Source organism: Caloenas nicobarica, chromosome 3 (genome assembly GCF_036013445.1).
Source record: "Caloenas nicobarica isolate bCalNic1 chromosome 3, bCalNic1.hap1, whole genome shotgun sequence".
Classification (NCBI taxonomy): domain Eukaryota; kingdom Metazoa; phylum Chordata; class Aves; order Columbiformes; family Columbidae; genus Caloenas; species Caloenas nicobarica.
Window position 1 is genome coordinate 31701015 of NC_088247.1, and position 26498 is coordinate 31727512.

The window sequence follows — 26498 nt, forward strand, 5'->3', positions numbered from 1 at the left end:
GGGTCCTCCTTCTTGCCCTTTTTGAAGGCCGGAGTGACATTTGCTTTCCTCCAGTCCTCAGGCACCTCTCCCGTTTCCCAAGACTTGGCAAAGATGATGGAGAGCGGTCCAGCAATGACTTCAGCCAGCTCCCTCAGCACCCGCGGGTGCATCCCATCTGGACCCATGGATTTACGGATGTCCAGATTGCTTAACTGGTCCCTAACCCAGTCCTCATCAACTGAGGCAAACTCCTCCATTGCCCTGCCTTCCTCTGGGGCCTCAAGGGTACAGGGCTCCTCAGGACAGCCTCCGGCAGAGAAAACTGAGACCAGGTTATATGGAGCTGAGATGTCCAGTCAAAGCCCGGCTTGTTTGCAAGCAACAGAAATACCAACTTTGGCAATACAAAAATGTATTGAATTGCAAGAATAAATAATCAAATGGAGGTAATCACATGCTTCTTAATGCTTCTTATGGGCCAGTAGCAAGAACAATAGCACAAGGCAGACTGTCATGCAATGAAAGCAAGTTTTAGATGTTCTGTACACACAATTAAGATTAAGAGATTTGTAGTTGCCTAAAAAAATAAATCTGATACTTTAAAACCCCATTTCAGTAGTGGGGAGGGAAGAAAGTTGGTAGTTTGACCACCAGTCTTATGTTAATGGTAACACATGAAAATTTTTAATTTGTAGGTGAGAAAAAACAGGTAGGCTTTTAATAGCCATTTAAAAAAATTCATCATCCTGCCCCCCCTTTCATCAGCTGCTGAGGAGCTTTCCTTTCGTATTAATTACTCTTTTACACAGCTGAATTTGGTGGCATTTCCCAAATTTTTTTTTCCTTCCTTTTCTGCCTAAGCTGACTGAATGAGTTCTCCATTCAGGAAGAGAGTAAAACACTGAACTCCATTTTATTATTTCAGTATGCCTACTGAGTAGGATTTTTGTTCATCCTTGCGTGCTCAATTTACAGTCATTTGGTGACTTTAAAAAGAATATGTAGCCTAGACATGCCATTGCTGTGAGAGGGAGCTACCAAAGCCTCATAGTAGTTTTCTGAACTAAAATTTAAACTGTGTGGTCATTTTATGTAGAGTTTCTGCTTGTAGCACCGAGGAGCATGTCAGGAGAGATCCGTGCTGCTGCTCCATGCAGCACGTTAGAGCAGGATCTGTGTGCGTCCCATCCACCTGGGACGTGTTTCCCACTGCTGGAAAGCACAGGAGGGGAGAAGATGGGATGCAGTCTGGTCATTTGGGCCAAGGGATCAGGACTATGAGGGACATGGTTGGGCCATGGCCAGTGTGTGACCGGGGGAGATCATGAATCCCAAGGATAAACCAAAGAATGGACTGCGGAAGTCTGTGTTTGCACATGTTCAAATCACAGAATCACAGAATGTTAGGGATTGGAAGGGACCTCGAAAGATTGTCTAGTCCAATCCCCCTGCCAGAGCAGGAACACCTAGGTGAGGTTACACAGGAAGGCATCCAGGCGGGTTTTGAATGTCTCCAGAGAAGGAGACTCCACAACCCCCCTGGGCAGCCTGTTCCAGTGCTCTGTCACCCTCACCGTGAAGAAGTTTCCTCTCATATTTAAGTGGGACCTCTTGTGTTCCAGTTTGTATCCATTGCTCCTTGTCATATCATCGGTTGTCACTGAGAAGAGCCTGGCTCCATCCTCATGACACTCACCCTTTACGTATTTATAAACATTAATGAGGTCACCCCTCAGTCACCTCCAAACTAAAGAGCCCCAGCTCCCTCAGCCTTTGCTCGTAAGGGAGATGCTCCACTCCCTTAATCGTCTTTGTTGCCCTGCGCTGGACTCTCTCCAGCAGTTCCCTGTCCTTCTTGAACTGAGGGGCCCAGAACTGGACACAATATTCCAGATATGGTCTCACCAGGACAGAGTAGAGGGGAAGGAGAACCTCTCTCGACCTACTAACCACCCCCCTTCTAATCCACCCCAGGATGCCATTGGCCTTCTTGGCCACAAGGGCACAGTGCTGGCTCATGGTCATCCTGCTGTCCACCAGGACCCCCAGGTCCCTCTCCCCTACACTGCTCTCTAATAGGTCATTCCCCAACTTATACTCAAATGATCTAAGGGATAATAATTCATTTAGTAAAAGCACTTGCATTGCGCTATTTAGGACAGAGAACTTGGATTGAGCTGAATTTGAATTTTCGGAGCAGCTAGGCCAAGTCTGAGTTTTTCTAAGACATACCTTTTAATGTCCATCTGCAGAACAGATTTGGACAAAAAAGTCATAACTTGGTGTGACAGCTTGAGGCTTTGGAGCGCTCTCAAAGTAAAGCGGGGGGAAATTCATGTGCCTAAATATTCAGATTTTTTTGTAGGGTTCAACTTTTTATATTGTTTAATTTTTAAATGAAGAAAACCTGATAGGCATCCGTGCTAGCAGTCCAGAATTCAGCCAGAAGTGATTTGGAAAACTGCCCATAGGAAACTTGAAAAGTATTTTTTATATCCAAAATCAGAAGGTTCAGCTAAGGCCGTGGCACTGAATGCTTTGCAAGTGTTTGGGTTTGGCACTGTGTAGCTTTCTGTGGTGTTTATTTTAGAGTTTCGCATCAGGTGAAGACTTTAATTAAAATCTTGTGAAGGTTTCAGTGTAAAATATTGCACATTGAGGGCCGTAGTTACTATGAAACCACATTTAATTTATTGAAACTAAGCCATTTTGAGAAAAGATTGTGTTGTATTGGGACAGTAAAGTTAAATGGTTAGTATGTAAAGAGCAAACTATTTTTTTTCAAAAACTATTAAAATATTTGTGCTTTTGCAAACTAATACTGACTTCAGAGTTAGCTTTTTTCATTCTGCTGAACATGTCAGGATGATGAATGTTTCTGAGGGATTGCAGCAGTTAAACTTGATTAACTGAAGTACTGTTTGACACTGTGAGTATAGTTTGGTTTATTATATTGCATTTTCAGTTTGAAATTGGCTCTTGTTTGTGTATAAAGTTGATTTAAGTGACAGGAATGGGTCGGTTATCATTATCTTTCAATGGTAGTATATCAAATGCTGTTTTTCTTCCCCAAACTGAGGACGAAATTGCCAGCTTAAACTCAGCATCAACAGTGAGCTGCTGCCTCTCAGCTGGCACCCCCAGCACCAGCCAGGCTGCATTACTGAGGTACTGGTGTTGGTTTATTTGTATTTAAAAAGTGCTAGAGAACCTCTAGAAAAGTGAGGGCAAATCATATTAGCAGCTTTTTTACTTAATGTAGCTTATTACAGTGGTGTGTGCGTTTGTTTTCCCCTGAAGGCTGAAACTCCCACAAAAATCAACCTGTATGGGCATGTGAGACAAGAGGAACTATTGGTCCCTATTTGTTCTTTGGGGATGTTTTTCACTCACTCAAAGTATTCCAAGTTATCATCCTAGTTGTTTTGTATCAGGAGAAATGAGTTGGAGCAAATAGTGCTCTAGTGTTCTTCACTTTGTGACTAAGTAGCATTCTGAGAATGTGTAGAAGAATGAAAACCTGCAAAATTTTGGAGGAAGGAATATATGTAGGTGTTTACTTTTAAGCTGTAGGAATACGTTTACTCTACAAATATTGACCTGAATGGTAATTTAAGTGTAGAACTACATTCTAAATATTTTCATTATTTTGATACCATATTGATGATATATTTGCTATATCACTTTAATAGTTAATATGTTTAGAAGTCTAGGGAAACATTATTTGCCCTTCTGAGTGATTTCATTTTTTAATGTATGTTCTTCATATAATTTTTTAAAAATATAAATTTAAATGCTAATATATAAGCAATCAAGGGTTTATCAGAGAAACAGTAAACAAATATGTTTTGCCCTCCAGTTGAATACGTAGTCTTATTTATCCTTACGCCTTGTTTTAACAAATTCAGACTAAGTAGATACGAGTTAAAGCTCAGGATTTAGGAGTATGCGCTAAGGCACAGGACAACATGTTTCCCTGCCTCCTACCCCCACAGAGGGTGAAGGGTTTTAAAGCTGCTTGTTCTCTTAGTTTGCATTTTAGTCTGCATGGATCTGTCCCAGCCTGGTTTTACATTTCTAATCATACCTTTTAAGTCTTATGGAAGACATCAGATTATTTTGGGTTCTTTGGCTGCTTCTTATGCTAATCTGGAGGAAGGCAAATCAAATTAGATTCTTCCTAAAACTGTGTGATTCATTGCCTTTGCAGGTAACAAAGGATTCCTTATGTTTGAGGATTGCCTTGAAAAATAGCCTTATTTAATGAAATTAATCTGTCATGGCTCTTATTACATGTTGGGAGTTGTAGACAAAGAAAGTAAGAAATAGATATTGTGGGTAGAAGTAACTGAAAAAAACCCCTTTTTTGTCAGATGGGAAGAAAGGTATTTGTCTTTTTATTTTTGGAAAAGGAGTTGACCTACAGGAAGGGTATAATGTTTGTTTTACCTCAGCACAGTGTGTGTTCTCAGTATCAGCTTTATCCTCTCAACTCTGGCGTGCAGCAGAACAGTATTTTCATGTATTTTTTTTTTTTTTTTTTTAATTCTGTAGAAATGGAAATCTTTATGAGAGCAAGCTTGGGTTTGGGCTGCTTTGGTTAAATTGGCCTTTGTTTAACTTGCCAGACTATTTTTAACAAAAAGGTATTGTTAAGTGTGCTTAGTTTTAATTGATCCTCTGCTGTATTTTTGCTCCATGTAGGTTCAAAACCTAAAACTGCCCAGGGTTTTCAGTTGATAATACTTATTAACAGATGGCATTTTCAGATTTTTGCTGTTTGCTTATGATAAGCTTCACCTTTTTTCCTGATGACTTTGAGACAATTAGGAAGGCGACATCTACATATATTTATGTGTATATTGAACAAAAGTGGGCACATTTAAATAAACATGAACTAAATCAGCCTTATTCATGGATGGATGCTATCTTTAGACAAAAACATCTATATGACCAGGACTTATTCATTCTGAGACATTTGAAACCACAGGAGCATGCATGATTGAGAGTATAAAATCTCATCGAAAAAGTTGTATAAAAATTATAGTACTAGTTAGGCGTTTGTGTACAATCAATCAAGTATGCAAGAACAAAAAGCACGACATTTTTACAGAAGCGGTATTGATTCATGGAAGTGAATATAAAGAAGGGTAAGAATGAGATGAAGTTGATAACAGGAAAAAGAAATTTAATTTAAATAATGTCACTCAAAATAATAATATTATCTTGTTTTGAATAATAGGCTTCCTTTGTTTTCCTGAAATAATGCAAGTATTGGAGCATGAGCAAAGCAACCAAGTGTCTTTATGTGTGTTCTGTTTCATTTTACTGTATGTAAGCAGAATGTGCTTGAACTCCTCAGGGGAAAGATCTCACTCCAGTGTGTGACCATCAAGACAGGGCAGTGGGGTAGTGGGAGGCACTGTCAGATATGCAAATCTTACTTAAGAGTAAAGGTGGTAACTCTATTTTCCATAAAAAAAATTTTAGATGCCACCGACAATATTAAAAGCTCCAACATTAAAGTTTTAAATTGTTTAAATTAAAAAAAAAAATAAAGTCGTAAGGGGTTTCAACAAATTTCCGAACACTGTCATGCAACTTTCAGTGTCTTTCAGTTTAATTTAAAAATTGACGTAAGTATTGATTTCATGGCTTTTTATTAAAGGAATAAGAGTGTTTATTTGAACTGTTGAATTTGTTACATTTTAATAGTTGCTCATGGCATTAGAACAGTTGCACAGAAAACTTTATAGAGCTGGCATTCACCGTGTTATGTCATTATGTCTCCACAAAATTAATTCAACGTTATTTGGAAGACAGTACGGTAGCTGTGGTAGAGACACGATCTCTTAACACAATTTGATGGAAATGGACAAATTTCTTGCTCTAGAAAATGTTGTGACATGATAAGTATGGTAGAAAATGAAGTCACCAGTTACTTATTTGTTCAAATAACTAGCATCTCTGCAATCAATTGCCTCCTGTCTCTGTTGAAAAAAGGGTTGCAACTGGATGAGTTTTTCTTTGTTTTACTTGAAATTTTTCTTTTATAAAACTGGCACTTGCAGCTAGAAAAGGGAGGCAGTTCTGAGGTTGGTCACCATGCTAATTGTCAGTGTAACTGTTGCAAAACAAGCAAACAAACAAACCAACCTCCACACTCAACAAACAAACTGTCTCACCTACAGTATGTCTCAGCTTGAGGATATTGTACTTCACGTCAGAGTAAGTTCCTGCAGGCTTGTCTGCTAGGTAGAGAGTGTATTTTACACTATGTAGTAACATGGGTAACTTCTGCTCAAGATAACCTACAGATTTAGTGTTATATACTTAATCCTCACTTTAAATTGTAAGGAGATATCAGTGTATCTTTTTCATTTGTTTAAACATCGACATTAGTGGTGTAAAAGAAATTGGCTTGGTCAAATCTCAGCATAAATGCTGAAATAGATGCCTGAACAAGCAAGTCAAAGCCCTTGCAACGTCACTTTGAACGGTCAGTTGAAAACGTCAGGATCTTTGAAGCTGTGAATCTAAAGTTTTTATGATCCTTACATTTAATATTTCCAGATGAGAGGAAGACTGCTAGACTGGATCGTGGCTAGAATGCTTCTTGATAGTTGATGTTAAAAGATTATGATGATATGGAGGGTGAAGATAAAGAAAACGGAGTTCATTAGAGTAAAGGGAAATCCGTTTTAGTATTGCTTGTGAAAGGTTAAAATCGATTAGCTTCTGAAGCAATTGTTTCAAAGTGGTTAACTTTGAGAACAAAACTGAGGAAAAAGCCTGACTGGCAGAAGAAACTAATACAGCTAATGGCTGTAGACATGAACAGCTAATGATGCATAAGTATTTATTTAAGCATTTCTCTCTCTTATTAAGTTCTGCATTCGTTAAACAGAATTATGTACTTGTGTATGAAGATGATAAAGTACTTGCCAATTTGTTCCTAACTTCTTTCTGTAGCAGCAAAAGAAAGAAACAAGTTGATATAGAAGTAAGAAAAATGAACCTGTGGTGTTATTTCAGTCTGATTAGCCATCATTGACAGGATTGAATTTCCATGGAACTAATCGAGAGGCTTTTTAAGAATGCATCTCTATAGACATAGTATGCTTTGACTTTGTAAGGTGTTTGTATCGTACTGCTTGCCATAATGATAGAAAAGATGCAAGTACAGAGTATCAGACCAACGCTCTAAGAAGCAGAACCCTGTTAGGAAAGGCCCTAATTCAGAGGTGGTTTATATGAAACAACATTCGCTGTGATGCTGTAAGACTGCGACTAAAACATAAAGACTGCAAGAATCAGAGGAACAACAACAACAGGGAGGAAAACAGGAGGAATATAATGAGTGAAGACAGGGCACAGTGATCTGCTTTTTTAGGTCCATTGAAGGAGGGAGGTGAGGCGGGTCAAGGAAAGAGATTCTTTCCCAGGAACCCTAGACGAGTAGAGGTGATTGCATGCCAGGGTACAGAACTTACTGTGGGATGCAGAAAAGGGACAAAGCAGAGAATATTTTATGAAGCTTATTTTGGGATGTTGAGGTGACAGACCAAAAGCAGGGGAATGGAGGAATCAAGGTAGATTGGGGTGGAGGGAAGGGAGAGGAAAGGGCTAAAAAGGGCCAATCAGGTATGTGCAGGTTGCTGGGCAGTACGTTCATCTGAGCCCAGCACTTGATCACTGCAGGCTGCCTTATATTCTTACCAAATTTTATTTGCAACCATGTTGTGTGCAAGCGCATTGTCTTTTCTGTGTCTGTGTGTGAACACTAGCAAACTTCAAGTTGGACTGCCAGACAAGTAGGCTCAGAGGTCAGTGTCGGCCACTAGAGAGAGGTGGCAGGTCTGAGGAACCTGGCGGTCAGCAACTGGAGAGAGCAGCATCTATTGCAAAGGCAGCTTGTCTAAGACTGCCGGCTGCTGGAGACACCCACATTCTGCCCACACACATGTGCAGCAGCCAGCACATTTCGTGCTGGATTAGCCATTGAGCAGGATATCGGCATCTGGAAAGACCCAAGGTCTAAGCCGATGACTGCCTAAGGCTGTAGGGTCTTGATAGTGGATTAACTTCGGTTTCACGCAAAAAGCATTTTTCAGCAAAAAAGTGCTTTTGTTATAGTTAAGGAAAAGAATGCAAACCATACCTTCACAAACAGGGATGGCAAACAGTGTTTATATTAGATTGTTTTTTCATTTTGAGCTCAGTCAGTTGCCACGCCTGCAACAGCTCCTTCTTGTCTGGAGATGTATGAAGAGGGAATTACAAATACATAGCCCTTAGTTCTGATTGGGTACACTGATGTTATATTATGTATAACTTGAAAGGTTTTTAGAAGGAAGGTTGTAAAATAATACAGTTTAATGAGGAACTGGAACTTATATCGCTGCATTATTGGAATCTTGCTCAGGTTAATGAGCTCAGTAGAAATGGACTAGAAATATATAAGCTGAGTTCATATAACCATAATATGTAGTTCTAAAACTTGAAGATGTATTTAAAATAGCTTATAAAAACACAAGCCATGTTTATTGCATTTCACAGCTTGCAAACTGAGGTACATTAAAACACTCTGTCCGTAACACGATTTATAGATGTTGTAATGGGACACTGGATCAGCTACAGCTTGGAGATGGATCTGCCTAGATATTCTACTTCCTAATGTTTTCTTCTAAAAGATTTTAAGAACAGATTTTCTTGGATTAAAACCAGAATGCTTGGGGTTTATCTACATCAAGTTCCATGACGAGATAATACTAAATAGGAAAAGAGTTGATAAACAGCTTTTCCCTTTGCCTTTTGTGTCCTTGTAAACAGGTCCTTGCTTCTGGGCTCGAAACATTGTCGTTTCAGGGACGTAGAGCTGCAGCAAATTCTGCTCGAATTCTTGCCCCAGAATCCCTAGAAAACTTTGAGACCTCTGCACTCAGACTGTGTGCCTGTTCTCTGCAGTCTCGCCATCCCTGGCTCAGCTTCAGGTTCCTGCTCCTTGTTGTGACTATTACTTGGCAATCATCTTGCAGTCTTTTGGCTCTTTTCTTCAACTGCCAAACTTATGAGAAAGGGCTTGCCCTCTTTATTTTAGACCTCATTCTGAACTTGTCAGCTTAAAGAACATAATATATTTCAAAATTAATGCATGCAATCAGTAGTTCAACTATGATTATTATGTAGATTTAATACGTGAATGTAAGACAATCTAAGGGGGAAAATGTAATGTTTGCTATTTTGCCATAGTCTAAGCAGTAAGTATAAAAAGAAGGACAATGTCATTTTAGGAAGTTATGCCTCTACAGTTGCATACCTTGTTTTGAGCAAGGTGAAAGGGCCTCTGAGAATGTCTGATGTATATACTAGAAAGGAGCTAACCTGATTCAGTGAAGTATGAGACATGAAAGGTTTTAAGCCTTATTGGAATACATCGACTAAAGTAAATGAGATCTGAGCTAACACTTTAAATTCAGTTAAAATAAAATTATAGTACTGACTGGTCAATAAGTAGTAGCAAAGGAATAGTCCTAATCCACTTTCCCTAGATATTATTAGCATATTAGCCTAGACTCAGATAAAATCATATTAATGGCATGAGCTCTCTGTTAGTTCTGCCATTAAGTTTTTAATTCAAATGACTGAAGACATAACACATTATGTATAATCTTGTACAAGTACTTTGCCCTAACTGTGAAAATCTAATGAAATCCATATACCTAAGTTTTTAAGTGGACATGTAAATCAAGGACTACCTAAAAATGTTTTCCTTCATGTATACAGAATCCTATTTAACAACAACAAAAAGGCAATTCACTTTTGTTGGTTTGTTTGGTATAAATGCTTTAAATTAGCTGACCCAAGTCAGTGTGAGTAGTTCAATGTCTGAGTGATTCATTGAAATAATCACAATAGACTCTTAAATAATAAACTTACATTTTCCCCTTGGATTAGCTGTTTGTATGAGGTAATTCTAGTTTTATAAATAAATGTGGCAGGGGGTTTTTTTGTTAACATGCAGTTTTTCCTCTTGATTAGAAATGCATCAGAATTTGATTGCAGAGTTGCTGTAGTCTCTACAACTTTATAATGATACCACTGTAGTCTATCTTGTGATTCAAGGTACTATACTTGTTTCCTGGCTTTTTTGTTAGTTAGAAAGAAGAGAAGTATAAAAGTAAAAAGCTAAAAGTAGCCTAAATTTTGAAGAGTTAGCCTGATTTCTAAGTTGCATTGTATTTAGTTGCAAGTCTGAGGAAAATGCTGTTATCTTATAGGAGGGTAAACAGACCAACACGTTTCATCTTTAACGTGATTTAAATTCAATATTATGAAAGAATTCGTTTAAACTTATTTACATGTCAGATACAAAAGCTATAAAACATTCTTTAAAAATTCTAGGATACCTACATGAGCAACGCTTTAAATAGATACAGACTAAGCTAACTTGTATAGTATATAAGCTGTCAGGAAAAATCATATCTCCAAAACAATTGCAAGCTTATAGTGAATTACTAACATTATTTTCTCATATGGGAATTCTCAAATGTTTATGCTGTCTTGCAAGTTTTATTGCAAGCAGGTAATGAAGAGGGAAGGAATCCAATTGCTTTATGCACAAGGCATACAATTCCTAGCTAATAAGAGTAAAGGAAAACTTCTGTTCAGTAACCATAGAAGAATCTATGAGCTCTCGTGAGTAAACTGGAAATTACTTTTAAGTAAGTTAGAAGAGCTTTTCACTAAATTATTTGATGGATCTTCAGCTTTCTTAAAGCTTTTTGTAGTTAAGGTAAAGAAATAAGAAATGCATGAGTAGGTCTGGTAGGTGTGAAACAGACTGTGTTCTAGATTTATGTGATTTTTTTCATTGAAGTAGAAAATGGAGCAAAATGTGCAGAAAAGTGGGGTTTGTGTGTAATATGTAAGTATGAAAATAGAAGCAGATAACTGTACTAGACAGCTGATGGATCAGGTTTTTGACAGTGACTGATCTTGCTTCAGAGTAGGAGAGATATTTACCATAGTAACTTACGACTGCTCTGATTTGGGAGTTTTTCTACTTCAGAGCTATTAGTCACGTGGCTTATATGTGCTATCTTTTCTAATGCTCTCAGGTAATGTAAATGAGAATAAGGTCAATGTTAATCCTAAATGCTGGTGTTGAAACCTGCTACATATTTACACTAATATCTTGTAGTAGTGAATTCAGCAAAAGTTCCACTCGTTTTTAAAGTATTTTGAGGGATTTACATTTCTATTGGGTGTTGTATGTCTTTTGAACTTTTAAACCCTTAAAATTTACATATGAAGATAATTGGCATAAGATTACAGAAGCAGAAAATGGAAGCTTGAATTACCTAACATTATTCTTTTTTCCTCAACTCACTCATTTACAATGAAAAATAACCACAGTATTTGCACTCCGTGCTGGCACTTTTGAACCAGGCCTTACCAAACAAGTTTGTTTCATTGTTGTCAGTTCCAGTGCAAGGTGTCATCATCTGCCTCTGTCCGAGGAGAGTAACCTGGTGAACACGGACACCCATGAATGCAGAGTTTAGACTGACAGTAGGCTCTGGAGTGTATGGTCATATTAAAAAATGTTCTGCAGTGTCCTTAATCACTTTACAAACTTGGATTATTTTCCTATTTTGCCACAATAGTAATTAAAAAGAGAGAATGGGGTTAACTGCTGAGCAGTGTAGTTGCTGCTAGATCTGAATATTCTGATTTTTTTCTCCATCAAAGTCTAGCACTTACCACAAGACCTCATGTATGTTGTATGTTCTGTCACCCAAGCAACCTGGTGTAAAGCTTTCCTTTTCCCACTTGTCTTCCCCTGCCCATGTTCTACACCTAGTCACCAGACATGTGTATGGGCACAGTGCTCAGAGTTGGGAAAAGACAAGGTGGTGTTTCACAGAAAAAGAGCATCGGTAACGTCAGCAACAGACCTCACAGAATCTTCTTATATATGTGAATTTAATAGATGTGTGCCTGTTGGCCATAGTGGTACTGACCCTCCTTTATGTTTTGCCTATGAGATAACTATATCCCCTGTAGACAATGTCATACATGCTGTACTGTAATCTTTGTACAGAGGAAGGAGGAAGATTGACTTGGCAATGCTTTCATTATTTTTCTTTTGTCTGAGGCAGAGTGAATGACTCACGTAATAATTATCTCCAAAAATAGCTGGCTGAACAAAATCTGATGAGACACTGGGCTTCCTGCAGTCTGCAACTGGTGCTTCAGGTCTTACTTCCATGTTCTTCACACTCCCATCTCCTGCAGACTTGCTGACTAAGTCTCTGGGAGAAAACAGAGCTGCCTGTTCCAGGGAGTGGGAATTTACCTTTGGATGAGTCTACTGCAAGACTTCAATGCTCAGATTCAGGGCTTCGAGGCTTGTGTACGCTAAGTCTTCAATGGGAAAACAGAACTTGGGAATCACTGTGATTTGTAGGGCGAGTTCCATAAATAGGTTGATTCGCTTGACTAACGTGCTCCTTGTATCTGCTTGGCAAAGTCTATAGAATGCTAGAGAAAGGGAAGAGAAGGCGGTATGAAGAAAATGGACCAACAATGATGAAGTATAGGTCACTGTATGTGCATATGCGTGTGTGTGCGTGTATACTCCTTGAATCTATTAAACAAGAGGTGCTTAGAGGTTGGCTTGTTTTAACTAGCAAAACAAAGGCTGATAGAAATATGATTGCATAGGGTAGCAAAACTGAAATGATAGGGTTATCAAAAGTATTATGTCAGTATTGCATGTGTTGATGGGATAAGTTCAAAGGCACAACATCATACAGTATGGAATATCTCGTCAGTCTGTTCAGGCCAGCTGTCCCAGCTGGTTCCCCTCCCAACTTGTTACTCACCCCAGCCTCCTCGTTCTGGGAGGAGAGCAGGGAAAAAAGAAAAAGCCTTGAGGTTGTGCCAGCACTGCTCAGCAACAGCCAAAACACTGGTGTGTTACCCACGTGGTTTTAGCCACAAATAGAAAATGTAGCACCATACTGGCTGCTATGAAGAAAGTTGACTCCATCCCAGGCAGACCCATACAGGTAATTAGTTTGCAAAGTATGTGGTATAAGGTAGATTTCAGTTCTCTTGTCCTTATCACAGAAATGTCCTTATTTACTAGAAAATTTTCTTTAGAGTAACATGAGAGAAACAAATCTGTAAAATCAACCCTAGAACTTGATGTGTGAGTAGAGTAATTTGGTTTCAACTAACTCAAGAAAAGTGTTTCACATAAATTAGATTGAACGAGAATGGTGTTATTAGTGGTATATTGAGAGCAATACATTGTGAGAGCTCAATAAAAACTAATCTTGGTTTGTATAAAGCTGAGCTTTGTTTTTTAAATCGAGACCTAGTGGAGACACTTTTTTTCTGGCCTAAACTAGTGTTCTTACCCTATTTTTTAAATTAAACCTCAGATAACTTTTATTGCTAAACAAAATGAGTAAAACCAAAGAATAACAGAAGAAACAGCAGTGCAACATTAAATGTAGGTTGTTGAATTACAAGTTACTCCTTTATGATGGAACAGAAAACTCTAATTTTAGGTAAAATTGGAAGTTTTCTACAATTATGTTCTTTTGATCTTGTAAGGATGTAATCAGAATTTGAGCAAATAAAACTCAAAACTTGGGTACTATTTTTTTAAATTTTTCCACAAGAACCTTATGAAGTTCAAAATCTTTGAGATTAAATGGCAGGAAAATGAACAAGGTTGATAAGTGATTGATCCTACCATTTCCTAATGATAGGAAAATGAATAAGATTGATTAAATCATAGTCAGTACCTCTATGAATTACAAGCAGACGACTGGTGCAGCTTCCATTGATGAAGGCATCAATTCAGTGCCAACCTAAGAAAATTACATTACATAAAATTATTAAAGCAGGCTTATGCACTTGCTTGCTTTAAAATTGTAATAAATTACAGATGGCCTGATCTTCTCCACAGTTCTCTGCTTTTGAATTCTGTTCGTGATGGTTTCTTAGCACAAAACATTAAAGTTGACAAAGTTGCACTGTGGAGATGTATGCAAATTATCAGCATACATAGTTCTGTCCACAAATTTCAAGCCAATTGACTGCCAGAGAAAGTGTGTGGAAATTAAGTGAAGATCCAAATATTCATTTCTGTATTACCATTTTATTTAAATAGGAGAGAGTTGGTTCTAATAATCTGTAGACATAATTTCTCAGCTGTTTGTTTTGCTAGATGTGATGTTATGGGAAGTTCCTAACTATTTTTTAAATATCTGCTCTGTAGATACTGAAAGTTGATTTATCTTGTTACCTGAGGGCTACTTATGGATAAGGTTTTAGTGCCATGTTGTCATAATATGTTTTTATTGTATTGTAGATGTACAGCAGGCAGGATTTAGGTATAGCTTGATTTGGGAGTCAGTCATCACTGGATACTAAAAAGATAACTGAATCAGAGCAGAAACTTAAAGGGAATTGTTTCCATGATAGCAACTTTATCAATTTTTAGTGCACAGCCACATACTTTTATATACTTTTAATAAAATGTAGTAAATACAGGTCCTAGGAAAATGTTATCCATGTAATTAATATTTTAACGATTAGTCTACCTTCTAAATATTAAGTCAAAATTCAGATATTTTATGAAGGAGTAGCATTTGTCTTAGTCTCCTATGTATCACACAGTCTTTTCAGAAGAATAAAAATAGAAATTCCAATCAGACAACAGAAGAAAAAGCTAGCCTTGACCTTAGTCCCTTCTTTCTTGATTCCTGTTATGCACTCACCTTCCCATACTATCAGCATGGCATGCCTCTCAGGGGATCCTCATAGCAACTGTTATCTCTCCTGCAGCAGAACTTGATTATTTTTCCCAGTTTAACTCTATTAAGTATGGAGTATGAATATTGCATTATATTCCTGCAGAAGATACTTGCACTTAATTGCTGAAGCAATCTGAAGAGCTGCTGGTAAAATGATCTCTCAGAGCTTCAGGAAGAGGCTGTGGTGGATACAGATGAGACAAAATCCAGTCAGGAGGAATGATTACCTCGTAAAGGAAAGGGCTGGTTGCTCCAAGACTAATCCTGAAACAGTGTTTCTATGTGCTAGGCATCACACCAGCAAAGATGGATGAGCCCCTGAGAAACCACAGTATTCCACAGAAGATTGCTTTTAGCCCCTTCCACTGGGAAAATTAAGAGATTATTAGTTAGGGTACCTGAAAGCATGAAAGGCCTTCAGCCTCGGCAAAAACAGCTGCCAGGAGTGAATAAAATAGCTGACAATTCCTGTGTGCTCTGTCACTTGAGAGAATCGCAGGATCGCAGGATGGTTGGAGTTGGAAGGGAATTCTGGATGTCATGGTGTCCAACTCCCTGCTTAAGCAGTGTCACTTAGAGCAGGTTGCCCGGGCTCCTGTCCGGACCGCTTTTGAATATGTCCAAGGATGGAGACTCCACAGCCTCTGTGGGCAACTCGTGCCAGTGCTCAGTCACCTTCATCGTGAAAGTGTTTCCTGGTGTCCAGAGAGAGCTTCCTGTATTCCAGTTTGTGCCCGTTGCCCCCCATCCTGTCACTGGGCACCACTGGAAAGAGCTTGGCTCCAGCTTCTGCTTCATGTATCTGTATACATTGATGTGACCTCGCTGAGCCTTTTTGTCTCCAGGCAGAACAGTGTCAGATCTCTCAGCCCGTATCAGAGATGCTCCAGTACATGAATCATCTTAGTGGCCCTCTGTTGGACTCTCTCCAGTATGTTCGGGTCTCTCTTCTACTGGGGAGCCCAGAACTGGATTACAGCACTGCAGGTGTGGCCTCACTAGTGCTGAGTAGATGGGAAGGATCACCGCCCTTGACCTGAAGCTTATTCTGGCTTTTAATTCAATGATATTTGCAAATAAACTATTTTCAGTAATCTCTGAATAATTTAAGGCAGAGGACATTGCTTGGTTTCAATAGATACTCCAAGGTGAGAACAACCTTGAAGTATAGTGTAGTGGCCATTGGTGACAACTGTGAAAAATGGAAAGTTAAGGTCTGTATGTATCAAAGATGTGTTGATGCTGTGCTGTTTGCAAACACAGTGTTTCAGAAGAAGGTACTAGTACCATAAAAATAATTTTGAATGAGAATCTGTTAATATACAACCCGAAGTAAATGTATCTAGGAATTGCTATGATCACATACTTCACTTAGTAAAACTATGTATATTGCTAAGCTAACCTTGAATGTTGTAAAAAATAGTAGCCCAAATAACCTCAAAGGCTCCACTTGAAAAACAGTGCACAAATTTGTGTACCTGTTCCCTTCTACTTGGCTTTTCAATAGCAGGTTTTTAATGCTATTTTTAGTTGATATTGTTTAGTCCCCTATTTTTATGCAGCCTTTTTCCAGAGGGCTTGACAAAGAATAGTTTATCTAGTACTGGTGTCAATAGTGAAAAATAATTGCTGCAGGAGTCAAGCAGACTAGTAATAGAAACTGAGATGAATCTTTTTGCAGCAGGATTCCCAAGCATTTGTCGTGCTATATTGCTCTGCCACAAAATGCAGTAATTTTTAGATAAAGTGAAGCACTAAATTAAATATTAAGTTTAAGAAATGTCACTGCCTCGTTATGCAGTTTTTTGCCTGTTGCACACTTCTGTGCTCACTGTGTGCAATATTTAGCTTTAACATCTCAAAAGACCATTCTATATAAAGCTTAGTCATGTATGATTCCTGTTGGAGCAAAACTACTAAAAAGAAATAAAATTTCAAGTGGCTGCAGTATGGCTTCCCTTTTTGTTCTTTTCTGAAAGTTTCAACACCTTGTTTGTGCCAGAATTATATAAGCTGGAAGGGAGCTCTGGAGCACCTCTGCTGCAGCCCCAGAAATCTGGCATGTTCTGTGCTGCAGAGCGCATTAGGAGGGCATTGCTTTTCATTGCACCTTCTTCAAGTGGACCACAGTGCAGCCAAGTAGCCCAAGATTCGTGGGCCCAAAGAGAGAACAAGACTGTTGTAAGAAACAGCATGGTAAAGGGGGCTTATTTAGGTACTTTTTAATTAGGAATAGTCGCGTGCACGCAAGTTTCTTTTTCTAACTCGTCTCATTAGTGCCAGCCTTACTTAATTTATGCCTAAGTATAGGTGACTTTCGAGAAGTCCCTGTCCGTCTCTGAATTATGTCAGACCTTAAGCACCAAACCAAGTGCCTTCTGAATTTGCACAAAAGCCTTCGTATGTGGCATGCGATATCTTAACCAGAAATAAAGGCATACCGAATTTTTAAATTGTTTGAAATCTCAGCCAGGAGGGTAGGAAATTCCAGCAGCTGGTGTTTGTTATGGCGAGAGAATGGGGGGAACAACATAGCGTTGCAGGTAAAATTAAGGGCAAGGGGAAGATTGGTTTTGTTCCATATAGCTGCTGAATGTTGACTGCTATTACAGAGACCAAGTACTAGTAAATTGTTAGGTTACTAATAGCTTTTTTTCATTTTTCAGACTGAAGGTTAGTGCGTTGGTAAAAACTGCGTAGCTGTAAAGGAGCTGAATAGTGCTTTAAGGAGAAGATCTCCATCAGGGAAATGAATGCAGTATTAACATCTAGAAATACTTACTGTACTAACAAGCCTGAAAAGAATTTTGCAGTCTTTTTTAAAGTAACTAGCTCTGAAGTACTGGCAAGGGAGCAAAATGGGAAAGAAACTGCTGGTCAAGAAATATAGTAATGATATTGGAAAAGGGTACCTTAAAGTATCTAATTTTAATAGAAATTAATATTTTTATACTTCATGTCTTCATTGCCTTCCCTGTTTAGAGAATGATGAAACAGAACTCTGCATTTAATAATTATTGAAAATGTTCATTTGACAAAGCAGAGGACCGAAGTAGATTATTCCTACTATATTTTCAAATTTTTATTTTAGGTAATGAGATTAATTTGCTACAGTAATAAGTACTAAATAAAAGAGAGTGCTACTTGAACTCTAGCCGTTTAGTTCTTACTGATGTACACAAAAGTGTTTTGGTTTCTGTGAAAAGTTTGCATTCTAAACCAACCCTGTCAAGCTTAATTTATTTCAAACTTGTGCTTTCAGGTACTTATCATAAATCTAATCTGGAGTAATGAAAACTTGCACATTTAATATCATTCTAACAGTTTTGCCTTTCAGTTTAAATAAGTTGCTCTATATTCAGAATTGTTAAGCTGTTTAAGCAAAAAAAAAAAATAGTTTCATGAAATCGAGCAACGTGTCAGAAATGCTTCTGCTTACAGCTTCTGTGACCCGTGGTGTTCCTTACCGAGTTGGAGAGAACCAAATGTGCAAATTTGTATGATAAATTCTGTTCTGAAATACTCACTGTTAATTCTGATTGGTGTTTGTAATAATAGTTTAAGTTTTATGGTGTATTTACTGAGGTATGGTCAGTTGTATAAAACTATTTTGAATGGTCACTTGTAAGAAATTCTCGATATGCAAAAATTTACTTGCAAAAACTATACTTTCTTCTCATACCAAATATAAGGCATTTTTTTTCTGCAATATTAAGTAGCATTTGGAATCAGTGTGCTTTTCTTCAGATCACATACTTAAAGATGAAAGTTGTAGTACAATATAGAATCAGGGATCCATGGAATATTTTTCCAGCAGGGAGTTTCCCAAACAATTTTGGTCTTGAACGAGGTATGTAAAGTCAATATAAGGTTTTTTGGCAAGAGGAAGCAAGTATTTCTGGGAGAGCTGGCGAGGACCAGTCTGAGTGGGAAGATATCTGTTCCCTGTAGCTGCGGAAATGGAGTTCAGTTCATTGCATCTCCGAGGTTGGACATTAGGAAAAGGTTCTTCACCCAGAGCGGGGTGGAGCACAGGAACAGTGATCATGAACAGAGATTGTTTCCATTGGTACTTAGCATCTATAAAGTCTGCATGTTCTGTAGATGCTCTTTTCAGGAAGGCTAAATAATGTAATTAGTCTGCTTCTAATTTTTAAATTTAAGCTTTTAAAAACTTGGAAGATCTTTCCCTTTAATGCTACAAAACTGTATAGTTTGGGTGCTGAAATTAGTCAATAAACCAAATTATGGACAACTTTTGCCTAGTGCATGCTGTGCAGTGGTTTAGTTTAAGATTTCAGTTTATTTTTAACCTGTCCCGGAACTTAGATTTATTTAAAAATTTATTACATACAAGTGAAAGTATAAGGATAATTTTTACGGTCATGTGCCATGTCCATTATGACCAGAACTGCAACTTATTTCATTACAAATAGAATTCATTATGATAAACATATAGAAAAGGGGTTCTACTTCTGATACTGAAGCAGCATCTTTAATGAGAATTTTTTAAGCACTGTGACTTTTTCAGAAAGGTTACTTGTGTTTTGTTTTGTTTTCTTTTTTCCTTTAAAGCCACAGAAGAAAGAGGATCAGCAATCAGAAGCTAAAGCCAGTCCGAAAAAGTCATCAGAACCCACTATTGACCTTTTAGGACTGGGTAAGCAATAAAATATTAACTGTTTTTCAGCCAAACACGGATATGTCATTTTATATTTTAATAGATATACTTTTATTTTCTCTGTGCTTACTGATAGTTGAATGAATTTGCAAACCATAAGATTGAGTCTATGGATTTGAGACTATAAAGGAAAATGCCATAGGGATCTGGGTATATCAATGCTTGTGTTTTGCTAAGGAGAGTAATGAGCTCCTGTGGGAAGGAGAAGTTATCAAAGTGATCTTCAAAGGGCTTGTGGATTGTGGTATTTCAATGTTTATGGAACAAATGTACTTTTTAATGAAAATGCTGAGGTCATCTGAATTGTATATCTGTAAAGTAACATATAAAATTCCTATATAGTTAAAAGAACAGTAAACTGTCTGACTACAGCTGACTAGTATGTTCTAAAACTTAATACATTGGCATTTCAGTGTTGTGTACTGACTGTGACCATCATTCATTTTTATCTACTATACCTTTTTGTTTTCTGACTGGCAGGTAACTGTGTATTTGTCTTGTAAATAAACTGGTTTGGACCCAAATAATTTAATTTGTACTGTCTGGCTATACTGTTGTGTTTTTATGGGTTTTTTTCTCTGCTTGTTGAAGGCTGTCGTTATAAAATCTGTCTTTTATTTAGTGTTACTGTGTGTTTTTTCATTGGATAGACTCTTAAAATGGAACTGGAATAATAATTCTTTCCTTTTATTGTTCAGTGTTAGGAAAATTTTCTAAGTGTTGAGAGTGGATATTAAGAGTACATATTAATGTATATCAATACAATCATTACTCTTAAATTTCTACATAGTTTTTACAGGATATTGGAGGAGACTGCTTGGTCTTAAATGTAATTTTTCTAGAAACTTGACTTTGTAGAAAAATGTTTTGTTTTTAAAAATTTTTGGTTTTAAGGTATGAATAATGTTGCAACAAAACAATAAATGGCTTCTCTGGTTTAGAATTCACACTATCATTCAAAATGCATGTTATTTTTCCTGTAAAATACTATGTTTGTACTAGTTATGTATGTGTTGTGGTCTATATCTTGTTTCAAGTAATCTGCTACCATAGGCAAGCAAATCTCATTAACACAGTGGAAGTTAGATTATGGATGTAGAATGAACCTATTAAAAAAAAAAAAGGCTAATTAGAGTTGATGGAAAGCTGATTCTCCTTTATTTTCCTTTGCCAAACCAACAACTTAATTAAGAACTAAAATTTAATCAATATGTGATTTTGAGATTGCTAGGCTTCTGTGTCCTTTTAGTCATGATTTGAAAAGAGTCTTGGTAACACTGTTTTATGATACTACAATGACTTGGATTACTTAGGGTAACTTCAGATGTTAAATGCAATAGAGTCTTATAATTAGTGCTCAACAGCTGTGCTGCTTTTGTGAGACATACAAAGGGCAAAGTTTATAATCTGTTTGTTAAAAACTATAATTTTTAGAGGAGGGAGTGTTTAAAGATCTTTTAAATAACAAATTGAAAGGCAGTGCAATGAGGTAGTAGCACTTGGAATCCACTGAGCTGCAGGTGAGATATGTACTAACGAGAGTAGACCTGCATATTTCATTTGGAGAGTTGTCTTTTAATTAGTGCCTGCAGTAGACTACTTCTGATGGTATTTAAAGAAAGAGTATTACATAGTGTTAGAAGAAAGTTTTCAATCCAATATATTATGAAACCATAGAATAGCCCAGGTTGGAAGGGACCTGGAAAGATCATCTGGTCCAGCCTGTTGGGCAAGGGAGCCCAGGTGAGATCATCCAGCATCCTGTCCGATTGCAGCTTGAAAACCTCCAGTGTTGGGGGCCCCACCACATCCACGGGGAGGTCGTTCCAGTGATTGATCTCACTGTAAAAAAATATGGAGATGAAACCTCTACTGGTACAACTTGTACCTGTTGCCCCTTGTCTTCTCCATGTGGTTCTTTGTGAAGAGAGGACCTTGGTCCTTTTGTATAATAGCTGCCCTTTAAGTACTGGCAGACTGTGAATGAGATCCCCCCTGAGCCTTCTCTTCTCCAGGGAGAAAAGACCTAACTCCTTCAGTCTTTCCTCACAGGGCAGGTTCTTCAGCCCTCTGTCCACCTTTGTGGCTCTCCTTTGGACTCTCCTCAGTCTGTCCACATCTTTCTTGCATTGTGGGCACCAGAACTGGGCATGGACTCCAGGCACAGCCTGGCAAGTGCTGAGCAGAGTGAGATGATCACGTCTGTCTCAGCCAGTGATGCCCTTGCAGACACGGCCCAGAATCCCATTTGCCTTTGTTGCCACGGCAGTGCACTGCTGATTAAAATGTTTGATATGTCATATCAAACACTATTAAAATTGATATGATTGCACAGCTCGCTCTTGTTACTGACTGGACGTGTTTCTAATTAGGATTCATTCTCTTAGGTCTTCATTTCTGCAAATGAAGAACAGTAGTAACTTTTACTAGGGCAGATCAGAATTGCTTGTGATAGCATATGAATTAATTTTAATGGATCACAATTCATGCTAGAATAATTTTGACTTTCAAAGCAGCCTAGCCTCTTGCAAACTGTTTTCTTGAGTAAGCCTCAGGGCTAGCTTTGGGTATGGAGTTAACCTTTGGATCATTGCTCTTTTTTTCTCTGCTGGGTTTTAATAGTGGTCTCATGAGAAGGTAAACATCCTGTGAGATAGGAGTTACCCAGTGGCAATTGTAGTTAGACAAGATAATTTTCTAAAAATAAATTGGTTTTTATTTTTCTTTACAAGTTGCAAAATTATCAAGATAATACGCATAGGCAGATTGTATCTTTAAATCTTGTAATAGCAAAGGAGGCATAATATCCTCAATGACTGTATTATCATGTTTGTGTTTCTTCTGAGCCTTTTTAAATAGATTCATGTGGTTCCCTTGAGTTCTTGTTTGGGGGTTTATTACTGAGATACTGTTTGTATATTCACTTCTTAATGACCCAGCTACATAAACATTTGTGGCTTTTGGCCTTTTGTTTCAGAGTAGATTTTAGTTCAACACACACAGAAAGGTGAGGAAATGGACATGTACGAGCCAAATATTCTTAGATACTAGACAAGCAATAGTGTTCATGTTCTTGCTGTGCAACCCCAAATTTCTCCATTCTCTTCCCAGGCTCTGAGAAATCACAGCCTGTTTCTGTGGGCTAAAACTGAAGCTGATTTTTAATGATCTCTACAATTAGTTGGATCTTATCCACTCTGGGAGAGTGCCCTATTGAAAATGTGGGCACTTAAAATTGATGCTAAAATCAATAATATGGGATTTTATAACATTAATTTTTAATAGAGTTATAGGAAACATTTCTTAGTTCAAAAGTCACAGTGTGTAAACCGTATTTCTTCAGCTGTGCTGTATTTTCATATCTGATGTTAACCTGGCACTCCGTGCTCCTTTTTGGAGTTTTGCCTTACAAGGTAGATGTCTCCACTTATGCCAGCTTGGTGTAAATACAGTTTTTTTAAAATACTTGTAAAAAATTGTATGATAGCTATGTACGATAGTGGGAATCTTTTCTTGGAATATTCCACAGGTAATTTTGGATCATTCTGCTTGTTAAGATATGGCATGTAGAAATTATTTCAACATACAAACTCACAGAAAAAAAAAAAATTTTTTTAAACTATATTACCTTACAGAATTCCCAGAAAAAAGGAAAGTGCATTTTACATATTCTGCATCATTTACCATGTTTAGATGTGCCCTTCATGAAACAGACAATTGTACATTCTTGAATAACCATCGTAATAAGTTACAATGAACGACCAGAAGAAGAGAAATTTACTATGTTGTTGGTATTAACTGAATGTGATGTGTGGGGCATTCATCTGGCATGACTGGATGTGAAGTATGATACGCTGAAAGCTGTGTATCTGCTTGTGTGGGGGAAATATTCTCTGAAGGAATTCTGTGAAGTTTTGAGAGCCGAATCATGGTATGAATTGTAGCTGAATGTTGCTTAACTGAGAAATGTACAGGATGTTTCAAAAGGATGGACCCAATTTGAAATCCCTACATCTCTGCAACCATGAACTGCCCATGAATGAAACTCTTACCGCTTGGAAGGGCAGGGCATAGAATTTCAAATTATTACAGCTCCATAACTCATTAAACCATTTGTAAATTTTCGTGTAATTCTGTGTTGTTGCCATCATGAAATATACTGTTTTGAAACACACTGTAGTTTTGCCGGTACTCTTTGGTAAGTATCAAAGCAGCACAGTTGGTTTTAAGTTGGAAAGCTGCTTTGAAGAAATAATAAAGATACATTTATAAGTACATAAATATCATATATGCACATATAGATTGTAGACTCAGAATCACAGAACAGTTTTGGTTGGAAGGGACCTTCAAAGGTCATCCAGTCCAACCCCCCTGCCATGAGCAGGGACATCTTCAACCAGATCAGGTTGCTCAGAGCCCCATCCAGCCTGGCCTGGAATATTTCCAGGGATGGGGCATCGACCACCACTCTGGGCAACTTGTTCAGTGTTTCACCACCCTCATTGTAAAAAATTTCCTCATGTCTAGCCTGAATCTCCCCTCCTTTCGTTTAAAACCATTACCCCTTGTCCTGTCACTAAAGGCCCTACTAAAAAGTCTGTCCCCTTCTTTCTTATAGGCCCTTTTTAATTACTGAAAGGCCTCAATAAGGTCTCCCCAGACCGTTCTGTTCTCCAGGCTGAACAACCCCAACTCTCTCAGCCTGTCCTGATAGGAGAGCTGTTCCAGCCCTCTGATCGTTTTTGTGGCCTCCTCTGGCCCGTCTCCAACAGGTCCATGTCTTTCCTGTGCTGAGGGCTCCAGAGCTGGATGCAGGACTCCAGGTGGGGTCTCACCAGAGCAGAGCAGAGGCGCAGAATCACCTCCCTCCACCTGCTCACCACGCTCCTTCTGATGCAGCCCAAGATGCAATTGACCTTCTGGGCTGCAAGCACACATTGCCGATTCATGTCCAGCCTTTCATCCGCCAGTACCCCCAAGTCCTTCTCAGCAGGGCTGCTCTCAATCCCTTCATCCCCCAGCTTTTACTGATACCAGGGGCTGCCCTGACCCAGGTGCAGGACCTTGCAGTTGCCCTTGTTGAACCTCATGAGGTTCTCATGGGCGCACTTCTCAAGCTTGTAAACATGTTAGCAGTTTTAGTATTGCTGCTATGTTAAGATTATGCTTAGGTAAGCAGTGTATCTACTCAAAATGAAAACATTTACAACCACTTGAGGCATACAGCATTGTTAGCTTTCTGGCTTTCCACATTTTATTTTAAGAAGTATTATATAAAATGGCCCTCCTATGAATACTTTGTCAATTCTGCAAAGGTTTCAGCAATAAAGAAAATTTTACTAATGCAGTAAAAAAATTCCACAATCATTTTGGACAGACAAACCTTGTTTATATCTTTGCCCCAGGTTATTTTTAAAGTATTGAACTATTTCTCTCAGTTCTGCCTTTCTAGTAATTTGATGTAATAAATAATAATATGCATATTCTCCCTCTATTGCAAGTCTTGGTATGGCTGTCATAAGTGATTGTATATATAAAAATACATGGCAGCTAAGAAGTTCTTTTAAATAGTTTACCAGATAGAAAATGAGTTTCAGAAACATAACCCAAAGTTTAAGAGCAGATCTTCCTTGCTCTTTCCTTTTCTTGCTGTCCCTTTGAAGCTCTTCTCATCGCCATTCTCATTGCTGGTGCAGATAAATATACCAAGGATTAATGGTATATACGAAAGCTTTCGTAACAAAAGGCAGCACTGAATTGGAAATTGTAATGTCAGGCATTAATAAAATATATACAGAAAAGCACTGTAAAGGTTAATGTCACTGGAACCCCTCACTCACTAAATATATCCTGCTAAATAGCTTTTGTTTCTGCTGTCAAATTTAAGCAAGACTTCCTAATCTGACCTTAGAAGCAGCATCTGCTTTGGACAGTATAGCAGACAGCAGTCAGATATTCTGTCATAAATTGTAAGAGCAGTTTTGGGACCACAGGCAGGAGCAACAAGGAAGAACAGCAGCTATTGACTCCCCACGTTACCTTCTCTGACCGAGGGCGGACGCTCTGCCTGGGCTGTGCTCTCACCGCAACGGCTTCTGCCACACCTGACACTTCATACCTAGTGATGGATCCGCCCTCCAGAGAAGTGATGGAAGGACAAGTTAGCTGTTTCAAAGTAATTCTGTGATGGTTGAATAAATTTCTCAAAATATTCAGACAGGCCTATATAACTTAATCTGATTTTAGCGTGTTCCTTGGAAAGACTACAGCCATGTTTCCTTCTGTCAAATACACGCCACCTCTTCTAATCAGTTTTAAATTTAAGCACAAGCTGAATGAAAAGTAATATACTTAGAATAATTTAGAACTCAGAACTCTGCTGGAGTATCTTTATTCTACTACAGAAATAATTTAAAATGAGGAAGGAAGGGAAGAACTGCTTCCTAATCCATGACCTGGTGCGTTGAAACTGAGATTATCTGTAATCTCTATATAAGTGTGAACTGTTATGCTGAAATAGAAATCTTTGTATTCCTGCATGCATATATATATTTAAATAAAGATACTAATATTTCTACAAGTGATAAACTGGAGTGAAAACACTGTTAGGTTTCTTCTGTATTCCAAAGTTTAGTTTTTCATGGAATCTTTTTGTTTCATGGGGGGGAATATGTTTTCAGAGTTGCTTTTTAATAGATATGAATATTCCAACCATTACATTTTTGAGAATCAGTAAGACAGGTTCCACCTGTTAATACTATTCATACAGACTTTAGACTGCCTTGTAAACAGTAACTCAAAATGTCTGGTTTCTGTGCTCATACAGACAGGGAGATATTTATTTTTAATGTAGAATTCAGTAAGAGATGAAAGGTATGTATGTTACCAAATAACACTCTTACAGAAGCGATCTAGCAAAAACCTGGTTTTCATAGTATGTATTTATAAGCAGCATATTAAATACTTGAAAAATACTATGTTCTTGCAAATGTGTTCCC

At 38.0% G+C, this 26498-nt stretch overlaps 1 protein-coding gene across 2 annotated transcripts in view; it reads left to right on the forward strand.

Annotated features, from left to right (window-relative positions):
- Positions 1–26498, forward strand: part of SMAP1 (small ArfGAP 1) — a 95581-nt gene that overhangs the window by 56267 nt on the left and 12816 nt on the right. For both annotated transcript variants that reach the window (XM_065631465.1, XM_065631466.1), the window contains one exon: positions 19395–19479. In XM_065631465.1, coding sequence (XP_065487537.1) covers positions 19395–19479 — 85 coding nt within the window. The remainder of the gene's footprint in view (positions 1–19394; positions 19480–26498) is intronic.